The sequence below is a fragment of the Salmo salar genome, chromosome ssa04, assembly GCF_905237065.1.
Source record: "Salmo salar chromosome ssa04, Ssal_v3.1, whole genome shotgun sequence".
Taxonomy (NCBI): domain Eukaryota; kingdom Metazoa; phylum Chordata; class Actinopteri; order Salmoniformes; family Salmonidae; genus Salmo; species Salmo salar.
This window is the reverse complement of record NC_059445.1, coordinates 55,397,271-55,413,329: the sequence shown is the minus strand read 5'-3', so window position 1 is coordinate 55,413,329 and position 16,059 is coordinate 55,397,271. Positions and strand designations below refer to the sequence as shown.

General features: G+C 42.7%; 1 protein-coding gene across 9 annotated transcripts in view; it reads left to right on the top strand.

Annotated features, from left to right (window-relative positions):
* LOC106603524 (autism susceptibility gene 2 protein) overlaps window positions 1-16,059 on the top strand; it is a 505,996-nt gene that overhangs the window by 207,738 nt on the left and 282,199 nt on the right. For all 9 annotated transcript variants that reach the window (XM_045717118.1, XM_045717116.1, XM_014197335.2 and 6 more), the window contains one exon: window positions 13,550-13,651. In XM_045717118.1, coding sequence (XP_045573074.1) covers window positions 13,550-13,651 — 102 coding nt within the window. The remainder of the gene's footprint in view (window positions 1-13,549; window positions 13,652-16,059) is intronic.

The following is a 16,059-nucleotide window of genomic DNA, read 5'->3' as shown; positions in this document are numbered from 1 at the left end:
AAAGGAGGAAGACGGTTAGCATTGTCTGGTTGAATTTTGAAAAAAAACAAAGACGTGCTGCACTAAACAAAACATGGCAGAGCGCAAAACCAAAAGATGAAAAGGAGCGACATAAGTGTGATTTATGGTTTGAAGGAAGTCCATTACTTGTAAGAGGAAGCCCAGACCAAAACAAAAACAGAGTGAGGGCACAGTTTGTAAAGAAGGTCACAGAGTAATTATTTTGCCCTGGTAAGATCCCTGATAGCCACTGAATGCTCTTGGGGAGATGAAAGTAGAAAAAAAATTACAAGATTTCGATCTGGCTGTAATTCTCAACGTAAATACAAGCGGCGCTGAGGACTTAAATAGTCCCTTTTCGTGCCTAGTGATGTGGAACTGGGCTGAAATGTAACAGGTCCCCTGTGTGTAGTAATTTGGCTTGGACACAGGTGGGGAAGCTATTTGTGCCAGCTGCCTTGCCACTGGTAGGTGCTGACAGGTCTCGGATGGAAGGTAGCTATTTTCAGCAGTGTGTAAATCAAAAAGACGTAACTGATTCTCTTCAGCGTTCTGGGGTAGACTCCTCCGTTTCACCATACTGGGGAAACTTACAATAATAAAATCTGTTTTTATTTATGGTGGTTGGAGGGGAATTATCACTGCTTGGGAGAAATATAATTACAAAGTTCTCATCCTCAGTGAAAGAATCACTCATTGAACTGGTATCCGGTACATGGCCCAGTTGCTGAAAACAGTTTTTTTCCTGGTAGCCGTTCATGTTATGCAAGCGTGGCATGTCCCATCCCTCCATCGACTGTCTTTCTGGCTCTCCTGTGCTCAGTTGTGATGTTGTTGAAGAGGAGTTAGCCTTGTATCCAGGTCATTAACCACTAGCTAGAGTGGTGAATGGAGGTGGAACTGAGAATGTGGACAATGCCAGGCTGGGATTGTGAAGAGCAGGAGGCCTGAGGATGGAGGGAGCGGAGAGTTGCTCTGTGCTCGTATAGACGCCATTTCCCCCCTGCTGTTGACTCCATTATGTCCACATTCCAGCCGCACTTTTATGGCCTGATGGGATCATAGGGGAACGATTGCACTGTTAATGCTATTACATTGTAATGTTAATGGTCATATCCCTTAATCATCTAGGCTTACTTGTATTATACTGTATGTTTGGAACCACGGTGGACCCACAAATTGCATGTTCTGTTTTTAACCTCTGTTATAGTCTAGGTTTCCAAGTAATTCCTGACAAAATTTGGGATTCCATCATTTCCTACACAGTGCCAGTTAGCGACATCATATTCAGAAAATGGTCAGCCTCTTGTAAGATAAATGTCTTGTTTTGTTGTTTGTTTAGCTCATATAGCCAAGTATGTGAGGTCGCCAGCCCACTGGGGAGGTATCTGAGCTGTTCAGATGCTGCTCATACTGCATTAGGACTTCTCCACCTATAGATACATGAGTTAACCTTGATGTGAGTTGTTGATCCTGGATCGTCATTTAGAAATCAGCATGTGTACTCTGCTACTGCACTAACATGTGATCTGACATGAGGTCAAAGGTCAAATACAAGGAATTAAGTCATGCTAAGGTCAAAGAAAATTCCTGCCAGCTAGCATCAAGCTGATAGAGAGCCTAATGTTGTTACGAGGCTCTCTATTGCAGCTCTAGTGTGCCCGTCACATTTAAACCAAGCTGATGAGAAAGTAGAAACAGATGCTGAGTAGTCCTCCTCCAAAGTCAACAAGCCAAGTCAACTCTTGGCCCAGTTCCTATTAATACATTGGCGCCTTTTGTACCATCTTCTTTTATGGCCTTCTAATAGTAGACGTGAATTTCAGGAAGGCGGCTAAATGAAGAAGGTTACAACAGGGGATTAGTGCTGTGCGCGGCCTCGGACAGGCACCCTGTCGGCCAGCCAAAAGGGAACCGCATATTCTCTAAACAGATTTTACAGTCACTCTAATCCCCCAGCCTGCAGCCCAGGGGAGCTAAACACGGGTAAGGTGAGACGCTGCGCTCTCGTTCCCTTGCACCGTGGCCAGCCAAAACAGGCTAGGGCTTCTGTCCCCTAGGCCGATAGCCCGGCATCCTGTTCCACAGAGGTCACGCCCACCTGCTGATTGGAGATCAGCTGATCTCAGCTCTGCTGTAATTTACAGCCCTCCTGCCTCACTGTTCCAGGGATCACAGATCAATGAGGGACAAGCACCAGCCTGCCAGGACCTAATCAAATCACTCTCACTGCTGTGCCCTGAAGCCAAAGGGTGTGACTGACTGGTACTAGTGGACAAGCTATTACTCACCCAGCACAACTTGTCTTGTATTTATAGACCTGTTATTGCAGTGGGACTTTAGTTCATATCTAGTCAGAATGTATGTGTATTACTAGTCATGGATGTGTATCAGCCATACAGTATATCCATTAGTCATATATAGGTAGACCAGTGTGGGTGCGGTATTCAATTACAGTCATTTTGTCCATTACTGCTGTCTAGTCGCTGTTAATGGACATAAATTGCGGGTTTATTGTGTGACCTTTCCTTTTAAAGATTTGAGTGGAATCGTTATAAACGAATCTCCCGTTTGACCATTTTTCTCTGCTTATTTACTGCTTTACATTCAGGCTGGGAGCTTGCCCTGCCTCAGGTTCTGCTATAATGGCACTGCAATGACCTATTTAGATCTTATCTCCTTAATAGCAGGAGCCAGGCGATAGCACACTCACTCCGCCATTTTGAAAAAATAATGTGTATATCTTCTTCCCCGCTTCTGAAAGGCTCCGTTTGTGCATTTTGGAAGCATTTGTTTATCATATTACCGCCACACATGAGCCGCGCACAAGGCTTGACCCGGTGTTAAGTGTCCGCACTAAATTTCATTGCCTCCATCTACTGGAAGGCCTGCCAATATACTGGCAGTGAATTCCTGGAGGAAGATATGGCAATAAAAAAGAGAAATGATAGCCTCCTCCTGCAAGCCGAGAGGAGAGGAGCCCTTTTTCCTTTTTTCTCCTAGCAGCACACTTTATTGAGGCTGGCCAGGCAGCTCAGGGAGCTAGCTGTGACTTGGCACTGAGGCTGCGACTTAGTGAGATGGCTAGCTGAAAGCTGATATTGAAGTAACGACTCGGTGGCATGGATGGGGGGGCTTGGGAATAATGTAATTAATTGCACACAAATTTCTTTGATGAATAGTTATGTGGTGATAAGCGCTCGGCTGAGCAGCTGAAGGTCTCAGGCTTCTCTCTCTTTGCAGCTGTTTCACTCTGGGAAAGCTTCTCGTGTCTCTTCCTTCTCTTTCTCTCTCCTTCGCTCTCTAGTGTTGCCCCACACTCCCCTTTCTCTCTCCTTCTCTATCACCTCTTTCTCCCCTCTCTCTTTCTCTCTCTCTCTTTCTCTCTCTCCCTCCCCCTTTCTGTCTCCTCTCTCTGTCCTTCCTCCCTTAGAGCCTAGGGGGATTCTGCTGTGGCCAGGGTGGGCAGGGGAGATGGAGGTGTTTAAAATGGTAAGGGGGCGATGGGAGGGGGGTCCTATAACAAGGTATTCTGATAGGATCTGAAAGAGTGGAGGTCTCCCGCTGGTCTTATTATCCTCCTACCACCTCTCCCTCCTTCCAGCGCCTCACACCACTCAGTTCATTATTAAATCTGGTAATTGTCCCCATAACTCAGTGCAGCTGACTACAGCATTATATGGCCATTTGTACAAAGAGGGAAAAAGGTGATTGCGTTGCAGCTGCAGAGAGGATGGATGTTAAAAGCATATTGATTTGTCTGTAATGTCGTCACAGATTTATGTCTGTGTATAAATGCAGCCTCAAGTGTACCCACCCCCCCCCCCCTCCCCAAGCTCTGTAGTGTGCTGTGGCACCCTTGCTTTGCTGTGAAGCATCACATTCCACCACAGAGAGACTGTGATCGTGCTCTGTGGGCTAAGCCTGTCCTCAGGGTGCATTAGGCCTGTGGATCTTCCTGCCACCATTACAATAATGTCTGACTAGGTCGCCAGAGGTCACGGCATCCACTTGAGCATGATAACGGCAAAGAGGTATAAGAGTGAAATGGAGCGTTTCCATGGCAATCACACCACACCCCACAGAAATGTGAGACACTGATGAAAACTGCTGTTTCTGTTCTGCCGAGTCCCTAGCTATAGTGACAGCTAGGCGACGTTGTCATTGATGTCACAGCCAGAGCAGAGCATTGGGGGGCTAAATATTCCAAGAATCTCAAATGCAGTGAGCTCCCTAAGTATTGGGACAGTGAATTGTTGTTGTTGCTGTTTTGGCTCTGTACTCCAGCACTTTGGATTTGAAATTATACAATGACTATGAGGTTAAAGTGCAGACTGTCAGCTTACATTTGATGGTATTTTTAGCCATATCGGGTGAACCGTTTAGAAATTACGACATTTTTTTCTACATTGTCCCCCCCAATATTAGGCGACCAAAAGTAGTGGGAGAAATTCTCTGATATGTGAATTAAAGTAGTCAAAAGTTTAGTATTTGGTCCCATAGTGAATAATGATGAGTGAGAAAGTGTCACGTCCTGACCAGTATAAGGGTTATTTGTTATTGTAGTTTGGTCAGGACGTGGCAGAGGGTATTTGTTTTATGTGGTTCGGGGTGATGGTTTATGTAGTGGGGTGTTTGATTTATTATTTCCGGTTTTTTTGGTCACTGCTATATGTTAGTCTATTTCTATGTTCTTTCTAGTTAGTCTGTTTCTATGTCTGGTTTATTGGGGTTGGACTCTCAATTGGAGGCAGGTGTTTTCTCGTTGCCTCTGATTGGGAGTCCTATATATGGGTATGTGTTTGGTTTAGTGTTTGTGGGAGATTGTTTCTTGTTTTTCCTGTGTGAGCCTGACAAGACTGTTTTGTTGTTCGTGCATTCTTCGTTTTGTTGTTTTTGGTGTTCTCTTTATTTTAAAATAAATATCAAGATGAGCATCCACATTCCTGCTGCGTTTTGGTCCTCTATTCCCAACGACAACCGTTACAGAAAGTTACACACGCACAAATATCATACCCCTAAAATGCTAACTTCCCCTAATGGTGAGAGGTTAGCATGTTTTAGGGGTATGATATTTGTAAGTCTGTAACTTTCTCACTCATCATTATTAATGATTCATTCAGGACTATACATAATCATGGTAGCATCCACATTAATGTAGTGTTTAGAAACATATTATTTTCTTATTTACAATAAAAGTGACTACAAAATTACACTACATGATTTACCATGAATTTCTATTGGGCACAAAATAATCTGAAACATGAGCAAAACAAACAGCAAATGCATCCAACAAGTTTGTAGAGTCACAAGCTTGATGTAATCATTCCGTGCTAGAAATATGGGACTAAATACTCAACTTTAGACTACTTTAATACACATACAGTGCCTTCGGAAAGTATTCATTTGTAACGTTACAGCCTTATTCAGAAATTGATTAAATATACTTTTTTCCTCAGCAATCTACACACAATACCCCATAATGACAAAGTGAAAACATTTTTTTTTTTGTAAATGTATTAAAAATAAAGAACAGAAATCACTTATTTACATAAGTATTCAGACCCTTTGCTATGAGACTCGAAATTTAGCTCAGGTGCATCCTGTTTCCATTGATCATCCTTGAGATGTTTCTACAACTTGATTGGAGTCCACCTGTGGTAAATTCAATTGATTGGACATGATTTGGAAAGGCACATACTTGTCCATTTAAAGTCCCACAGTTGACAGTGCATGTCAGAGCAAAAACCAAGCCATGAAGGCAAAGGAATTGTCCGTAGAGTTCCGAGACATGATTGGGTCGAGGCACAGATCTGGGGAAGGCTACCAAAAAATGTCTGCAGCATTGAAGGTCCCCAAGAACACAGTGGCCTCCATCATTCTTACTGTAAATGAAAGAAGAAGTTTGGAACCACCAAGACTCTTCCTAGAACTGGCTGCCCGGCCAAACTTTGCAATCGGGGGAGAAGGGCCTCGATCAGGGAGGTGACCAAGAACCCAGATGGTCACTCTGACAGAGCTCTAGAGTTCTACTGTGGAGATGGGGGAACCTTCCAGAAGGACAACCATCTCTGCAGCAACTCTTTGGACTGAATGCCAAGTGTTACGTCTGGAGGAAACCTGACACCAACCCTATGGTGAAGCATGGGGGTGGCAGCGTTATGCTATGGGGATGTTTTTTCAGTGGCAGGGACTGGGAGACTAGTCATGATCGAGGCAAAGATGAACGTAGCAAAGTACAGAGAGATCCTTGATGAAAACCCGCTCAAGAGTGCTCAGGACCTCAGACTGGGGTGAAGGTTCAATTTCCAACAGGACAATGACCCTAAGCACATAGCAAAGACAATGCAGGAGTTGCTTCGGGACAAGTCTCTGAATGTCCTCGAGTGGCCCAGCCAGAAACTGAACTTGAACCCGATCTAACATCTCTGGAGAGACCTGAAAAGCTGTGCAGCAATGCTCCCCATGCAACCTGACAGAGCTTGAGAGGATCTGCAGAGAGGAATGGGAGAAACTTCCCAAGTACAGGTGTGCCAAGCTTGCATCCATACACAAGAAGACTTGAGGCAGTAATCGCTGCCAAAGGTGTTTCAACAACGTACTGAGTAAAGGGTCTGAATACTTAAATACATGTGCAAAAATATCTACCAACCTGTTTTTGCTTTGTTATTATGGGGTATTGTGTGTAGATTGATAAGGGTTAATTGTTTTCTTAATACATTTTACAATAAGGCTGTAACGTAACAAAATGTGGAAAAAGTCAATGAGTCTGAATACTTTGGAATGCACTGTATATGTGAATTTGTCCCAATACTAAAATGGAGGGACTACATTATGTACAAAAAGTGCTTTAATTTCTAAATGGTTCACCCGATATGGATGAAAATACCCTCAAATGTAAGCTGACAGTCTGCACTTTAACCTCATAGTCATTGTACCAAAACAACACATGTGTCACTGTCCCAATACTTTTGGAACTCACTGTATGTCAATTGGAAGATGGGGACGTACTGTATTGGGACATAAAGACAATGCTTCTGCTGTCTAATGCTTCTAAAAGAGACACTGAATGATGTATTTTAACTGTCTTCCCATGACCTCTATACCACACACAGACCAACTAAACACTAAACAAATAAGGGCAGTGGGACCCCAGTGAACCCTGATGCCCAGTGACAGGCTGTGACTGTGGGTGGCTGAGGACGTGGGGAGGAGGTGGGGGGATGGAGGGCGCCTGTCTGGGGTGGTTAGAGCGCTCAGGCCTCAGAGCCAAACACAGGGTCAGGCCCGGGCCACGCTGGTTACCGCCGGTTACGCTCTGCCACACAGCTGCTGTCGGAACGATGACAGAGGAAGCTGAACCAGCGCTTTACAGGCCCTGATGGCCCCTGTGTCCCACTTTCACATTACGTTCTCCTCGGAAGAAACGCGTTGTGGGTTAACCGTGCCCGACTGTTTCCAACTGCTGCTGTCTGCTGCCAGTCCAAAGGTGACACGCTATGGGGCTGGACCTCACCACGGGGCTGATGGGAAATGTAGTCTCTCATCCCCCTATGCTAAGACGGTGATTATTGCTATGAATATCATCATGATATGTTTTTACTATTCAGAATATAAACATATCCTAGGCATTTGGCATGCTTTTTGTTCCATGAATAGTTTAAAGGGAAATCTTTTCATGCTCATCATTAGGGAATCTTGAAAAATGTAGTGTAATGTCTTGTCATTGGTTTGTCCTCCAGCTATACAGTAATCTGTGTGTGCAGTAGGCTAAAAACTCCTCCAGTTTCTTATGTTAACTGCTGAGTTGTGCAGCCTCCAGCCTTTCAGGTTTTTTGGGGGTTCTGTATAAGCACTTTGTGACATCTGCTGATGTAAGAAGAGCTTTATACATGCATTTGATTTGATTTGTTTCAATCCGTTATACATAAACCTCTGAAGGTAACATAAAGGAGATATTCAAAGTGTAGTCGCTGGAAACCAACGGGATTTGACAGTGCAGCAGGAAATAGAGCGTTTATTATAAGCAGCCCGTGCTAGCTAGTGGATTATCTATAAAACTTTCATGATACTCCCTCAGTAGCAAGCAGCCATAAAACTTCCCGAATGAGGGACTTGTTAATTTACTTGTTAAAGCAAATTAAAAATGTATAAGCGCTTTTAGGTAAATGAGATCCTCTTTCATTGCTGGCCTGGTGGGAGGAATACTGAGAGGACAGGTTAGCTATGCTGAAACCCGAACGCAGAAGAACAATAAAAGCCCTTAAATTGTTCCAGGTTTTATTACCACTGAGTTCCGCAGCTGCTGTTGTGCGTAACTAAGGGAAACCAGGAGCTGATAGCAACGGAATCCCACAGGAGCTAGCATAGAAAGCCGGGCCCAGCTTTCACATTTTTTTGTGTGGCGGATGGAGGGGGGTGGGTAGGAGGTGGGTTGTGTACAGCTCTGTCAAAAAGGCCTGTGTGGTTACACACGTTAAGCAGGGCCCACTTTTGTGTTTGATTGCATTTAGTTGCTAGTGGAGCCCTTGGGAATAAGTCAATATGCTTGTAAAATTTGTCCGCAGCACTGGCAAAGCACTTTTCAGTAAGTGGGTAGAGGAAATAATTGACTACACATGTTGACGATAATCCCGTAAAAACCTTCAAAGGCTGTTTTTCAACCTCCATTCTAATGTGCAAGCGGCATCTTAAGGGAGATATTTCTTCCCTTGAAAATTCTCAAGTAGGAAAATTAGTATTGTTCAGGTCATGTTTGTATAGATGAATAGCACTTTCTCAGCTCAGCTGCCCATACTAGCAATACAGAAATAAAAAGCATTCCGTTTAAGTTTGTCTTCTATTGATTCAGGCTTCTTTTATAAACTAGGCTATCTGTATTGTAAGTGGCAGCCATCTCCTTCTGTGAGGCAGTACTCCATAACAGTTAGCTTGGGCATTTGTATGGCCATTGAGGTAACAGTTTCATAGAGGTTTAGTTGTTTAGTTCAGGGTGAGGGAAATTACTTCCAAATATGGAAGGTATCTGAGCTCCAACTTTCTGTGCGTTCTAAGAGATGTAATACCTGGAAATTGCTTAACACCACAGCTCCGTGTGGATCTGGGTTTGCACAGCGCGGTGAAGGACATTACAGACATCCTGTATGATATGCTGTTCATTTTCCTGGTGAAGTTGGCTGGCCCCTTGCACTTTTCACACAATTGGAAACAAATTCATCCATTCCCTTTTGGCCCTTGTATCATAAGCGATAACGTTACCAGATCTACTCTAGGTATGTGTCATAGCAAGCCGTTCCAAACTACAGAATGGAGGTTTCTATTTAGTTTGAATTTGGGGGAATATATATCATTTTGTTGCTATCACATTGGAGATATAGAGGCATGGATACAACTATGATAGTGTGTAGGTTTTATTTAGGTTGCTCTCTGCCAAACAATCACGCTGACTGGAAACACTTGTTAATTCTATACTTCAATAAATTCAGGAGGGGGGGGGGGGGGTTTCTCTCCTAACACAAAACAGATTGAGGGAAAACAAGACCTTATTGTGTTGGAATTAATAGCAGATGCACTTAAGATGCACTAAATGTTTCATTAGATGCTAATGTCTTGCTGTGTTTTTAATTGTTGTGAAATTAGCCTCTGCAATATTAAAACCATCTGTTTGTTAGCCCTGTTCCTGCAGGGTGAATCTTTACCCAGGCTGTGTGGATGACAAGGTCATTAAACGAATGCATCGGTATGTGTACTGAATACTCAGGGAGAAAAAGGTGTAGATTCACACGCAGAGCGCAGCAGATGTTATTTAAGCCTTCACAGAAGGAAGGAATCACAGGCAGGCAATGGTCAAACACAGGTAGGCAGTCAAAAACAACACCTCACAACCATACAAACAGAAAGAATTGAACTAAATAGGGAGCTGATGAGACCAGGTGAGAAACGAACACAGGTGAAAACAATGAACAAAAATGAAAGACAGGGCTACGTTCCAGAACACAAAGAAACAGGGCTACGTTCAAGAACACAAAGAAAAAGAACACAAGGTTGACTAAGAAAAGAAAAGCAGAAGCTTACAGTATGTTTCAACCTGCCTCTTAATTACTATGTTTATATTGTTATTACATGAGCAAGGAACAACAGAACGGGCATGTACAGATCACACATGCACACTGCAAGTACATGCACACACACGTGCGTGAAGGAAAACACATGCACACACACACACACACACACACACACACACACACACACACACACACACACACACACACACACACACACACACACACACACACACACACACACACACACACACACACACACAAAAGCACACACCCAGTACCCCCACCCACCCTTTCTGACTGCACCTATCATCTCTGTACTAGATGTTCTGGAAAGCAGCCATGGCGTGTTCACTGCAAGAGAAGAAACTGTTAAAAGACAATGAAGTGATAAAATGTGAAATGACTGGCCAGAGTAATGAGAAGACGTAGACCTTGATGATGAGCCACTGCTTCCTGCTGCTGGGATGAGTGTCCAACTGAAGGGACTACTAGTCTCTACCCACATAGGGACTAGTTTATCCCTCAGATAAATATATATCAGATATATCTGTACTGGGAGGTCATTAATTCTCAGCTCAGCTTTTTGATGGGGCTGATTTATTGTGACCACCATTCCTTCTCTTCGTTTAGCATGTCTATTAACCACACCGTTAAAGGATGAGTCCATCACGCCACGGAGCGGGCATGATCTGCACCTCGGAAAGAAGATTCACTCTCAGAAGTAATTTAAGGAGGCTTTAAGTGAAATTAAAGGGAACAACAAGTCAAGGGAGACATTTTGCTAATCACTGTTTAATAGCTGGTGCCTGCCTGGCCATGTAATACATCTGAAAGATGATTTAGGCTTATTGAATTGGCTTTATTGGGTGATTGTTCTTTACACGTTGTCTGAGGTCAATTTCATCAAGATTTTGATTTCACAGAGTATATTTTCTACTGATCGATGGAGACCAATGAGTGTACAGTATTTATACAATCAGTTAGTTTCACTTCCGGACATCAGTCATTTTGATGATACTTGAACTGTTAGATTAATCAAAATGTATTTTACTCCAACATACTGTGACAGAATTCTTGTCCAATGTGTCAGACTTTATTCTAAGAGATAAGGTAATGCAGACAAGCCCTTAAAAAAAACAAAGAAAGAAAATATGTTTTTGTCACATACCCCGGTTAGGTGCAGTGAAATGTGTTGTTTTATAGGGTCGGCCATAGTAGTATGGTGCCCCTGGAGAGAATTAGGGTTTAGTGCCTTGCTCAAGGGCACATCGGAATATTTTTCACCCTGTCGGCTCAGATATTCAAACCAGTGACCCTTTCGGTTACTGGCCCAACGCTTTAACCGCTAGGCTACCTGCCACCCCTTAGAGCTTCATGTGCTATGGATTGGCTTGAATTATGAGGACCACACAATTTATTTTCATAATATGCCTAATCTATTTTTTTTTAACCTAAAGTTGCAAAGGAAATGTTGTGATCTATTTAATAAACACAAGAAACCAGCAAAATTTATAAAAGAGTGTGGCTGTATAGCAGGAACAACAGCATCTAGTGGTCAAAACCTGGTACTTTCACACTACTTGTCAAACATATAGAACTTTTACTGTATACTACTGTAGTTGTTGGGGTGGGATTGGCATTAGATGTGGAAAGTCCGTGGGTGGCTTCAGATTTTTTGGCGGGATTCCATTGTGTCTTATTCATTGGAAGGAAGACGTTTGGTCCAGATCGGATATTGGGGACTATATTTATTGAATGTTATCTTAATCATATAAATTAAAATGGCCAATTTTGCGTGCAATCAATTTGCTTCATTTCTCGGAGATCACATTATATTTCAACAAAATAATGTTTCAGGAATGCTAATCTTATCTTTTACTGACTACTCTCTCCTTGAGAGAGAAATGCACAGTGCTGCCAGCAGGGACCCAGGTTGGTTATTAATGAATATTATATTATAGGTCAACATGTTTTGATGAACGACCTGCAGACTGGGGCATAAACAGTGCACAGTGCCATCGCTCCCATCTTTCCATGCCCTTACTTCAGGGCTCTATTACTGTGCCAGTGTGTATGCCCAGGATATTACTTCCCCCTCTCTCTGAAAATATGCAAACTCCCATCAGAGGAATTGGCCTTTAACAAGAAAAAAAGGAGGGAAAATGTGGAGGGGAAGTGTGTTGAAGGTAATTAGTGCTATCACACATGCCGGAGCCCTGTGTTTGAAGCTCTGTGTGTGTGTGTCTCTATGTCCTTGTGTTCCCTCCAGCACTGTTGTCTTGTGTGGCCTCGCTCTCTTATCTCCTCTCCCCTTTAGGCCCATCTGGCATCTCCCAGTGCTCTGGCTCTCTCTTATCACTCTCAGCACTCAGCCTGGCTCACAGTCTTTCACCCACCACTGTATTCTCCCAAGGAAAGGATTCCTTTCACACTGCTAATGGCTACAGAGAAGGGAACATTTTAATTTTAATTATACATTTAATTCAAGGGCTCTTAAGACATTCCCCCTACCCTGTGCCATTTCAATAAAATTTGATGGCCGGAATGAGGATGTATAAAAAATCCTTGTATCAAAAGCGAGCTGTATAGTTCAGTCAGAGAGAGAGAGAGAAAGAAAGAAAGAAAGAGAGAGAAGGAAGGAAAGAGAACAGCCCCTCTTAGAGAATACAATCCCTCTGCGTGCTGTCTGTCGTGTCATACTCTGCTTTTTCTATTTTGTGGCATTACACCTGTTTACTGCTCTCCTCCACAAAGGCCCCATAAAGCATTTTTTTCTGTGCTTTGAAATGAAGCATGCAAGGTTTGTCAAAGATTTGGCAAGGCTGGCCTGGTCTGGTTTTGGTCTGGTCTTCTGGGTCTGGAAGGAAGGAGTATCGTTAGGAAGCTTCAGAGGACATGAATTGCGGATTTGGACCACAACGGCCCGTGGGCTCCCAGGAGTCCCACATTGTTATCTTCAGACTTCTGGAGGGCTCAGATGTTCTTGGATCGCACATCTTCCTCCTACTCTTTGCTCTCTTGCTTTTTATTTTCTGTGTCTTAGTGAGTCTGACAGTGTCTGGAAAGTGACACCTGCTGAGCTCCTGTAGTCTCTGTATGGGGCTGTCTGTTTGTTGGAAGGGAAGGGAATACGGCTTTTGAAGATTTTTGAAGGCTTTTGTTTCTGTTCTTATCTTCTCTGAAAGGTTGATAGGGATTTCACAGTGTGAGATCATATGCTGGCTGTCTTGTCTGTCATTGGCAGGCTGGAGTGACTGCTGCTGGCTCAAGAGGCCTATAAACATGACAGATTTACACATACACCACAGCGCTTGCTGCCAACACGCACAGATTCATGAAAAAATGTTCTTCTGTCTGTTGGATAGGGATTCCCAGCTCAGTCTCCTCAGCCAATATCATCTATGTAAAGCTTAGAACCAAAGCCCTGTCGCAACATCTTCAGCATGTTAACGTGTGTCTGACTGTGTGTGTTTGTTGTCTTTCAGCTGAAGCCAGGACAGAACAACTGCAAGGACAGCGACAGCGAGAGTGTGAGCGGAGGGTCCAAGCCTTTTGTCGGAAGCAGCTCCAGAGATAGGCTGAGTGACGTAAGTAAACAAACAAATAAGCACACAAACAAGACGTGACACTAACTGTATGTCTACACACTACAATATAACTTAAATGCCTCATGAGCTTAGTTCAACTGTCGTACCCCATCAGAACTCAAAATATAAGCATGTTTTACTCCAATGTTTGGAAACAAAGTAGATGTGACTTGCTCCATCATTATCAGTCGGATTGACCCCAACAAACGTTTCGAGCTTTATATATGGTTGAAAACAGGAGATTCTAAGCTTAACTAAGGATAACTTGTGTATCAACTCTCAAATTTTAGCTCAGTAGAGTTAGTTACAACAGAGATATCCCTGGTCAGCTCTTTAGAGAAAATCCCCCTGAAGTTTGCTGTTTGTTTTCAGTGCGACACTGTTTGCATTTTGCATGTCGCAACACAAGGGCTACTGTAGAAGACATTATGTCTGTTATATGGCATAACTTGTAGCTTGCTTGCTACTCATTTAAAAGTTTGACAAGTTAATGTGTATAAAAATGAGTTTGTGGGTAAGCTAGCAAGCTAAACTGCTAGTTAGCTAGCGTGTTAGTTGACTGTTAGCTAGCCAATGACTCATTTTGAAAGTTGGATCTTACAGTATCGTCTGTAGGCTTTAAATATCACACAGATTTTGACATTCAAAATGATTTTGTTGGCTAAAAAACATGTTCAGGTGATTTCTTTTTGAATCCATAAACAGACAATGTCAACATTTAGCCTCAAACATGTTTCTACTGCTGATTGCCGCTTAAAAGGCGATCTTTGGGTTGTCTTTTGTGAAGATTACATGAGGTTTGACAAGGTAAGTTTAAGTTACTCAAACTCAAGAAGAGTCTGATTAAGATACATTGTGTGCTGCATATCACAGCCAACAGGTAAGTTCTGCTGATGCTGTGGACTGATAAAAACGTAATGTGATTTGCATTGGCCCTTCACCAATAAGAAGATCTCCAGCCTGGTGTTGTCATTGGCTGTCCGCCAGGCTCCTTCTGGTGAACAGGGCTGTACAGTACAGTTACAGTTAGTGTTGTAACCATATACTGTACACACAGAGGTTTAGTACTAGAATAAGGACATCCTATTTACCCAGTGTCTTGTTCCTCAGTCTCAGTTCTTTAGAATCTAAATGTAAATGTATTTCATTTATTTATTCAACCTTTATTTAACGAGTCAATAGAGATCAAATTCTTATTTACAATGATGGCCTGGCACATAGGGTGAGAGATCCATCTCTGTGCTGGCTTGGATATGTAAGGAGAGCAGACTGGTGTTAGGAAGGCTCTAAGGCTCTGTAAAGGCCTGCTATGCTATCTGGCAGACCAAAGCCATTTTACTTTGATTCTAGTGGTGAATCTACAGAGGTGCTGCTATCAGATATGGTCCATAATTAAAACTGTCAGTTGGAAGGTGAAGCCAGTTGTTGACAAAGACACGGAGCGAACGAGTGAAGCAAAACGAATTCTGATGTGTAGCTATAGGATGCTTGGCCAGGCATGAAATTAAATAAGTAATTTGATGTCAACATCATACATTTAAATGATACCTGCTGCTTCACCTCGTCCTACTGTACTGTAGTAGCAAGGCAGAGAGAGAGAGAGAGAAAGAGAGAAAAAGAGAGAGAGAGAAAGAACGAGCGAGTGAAAACAGAGAGAGAGAGATATTGTGTATAAAGACAAACAACGATAAAAAAATGAAACTGTGGATGGACACAGTTTTATCACTTTGAATAACTGATAGCCACAGCTGTGCGTGCCATGGAAAATTAACAACAGCCTTTAATTTGTCGTCCATTAGGCCACGCTGAGCAATATGGGCTTGGAGAAGAAGACTTACACGGTGCTGTCATTCAGGGCCTGAGGAGAAGACAGACATGTGATAACCTTTTGGTTTAAATTATAGGGCAACATAGTAGAATGTATTGAATAAGAAATTAGAGAGTATGAGCCGATCTGGAGCTATACATTATATGTGGACTTCAGGACTAGAATGTGAGCGAATCATCCGTTTCTTGTCCTTTGTGGTTTTGCTTTAAACAAAGTGCAACTTATAAAAGCTTCATAAAGCATTCATAAAGGCTTCCTAAGCACTACATAAATGGGTCATGAATCATATAACCCGTATGTCATGCTCTATAAAGGATTCATAAATGTGACAAAACCCCACTATGTCAAATGTTACATAAACCAGTGTTTTTTAAAGGGTGACATAAGCACTGCTTAAAGGTGCACTATGCAGAAATTGCTCTGCCATTTTCTGGTTGCAAAAATTCTAATAGTTCGCTTAATTTCAGTTTATCTGACACAACAAGCAAGTGTAGTTTATTTGTATTTGTATTTGTTATGGATCCCCATTAACTGCTGCACTCTTCCTGGGGTCTGGCAAAATTAAAGCTGTTATACAATT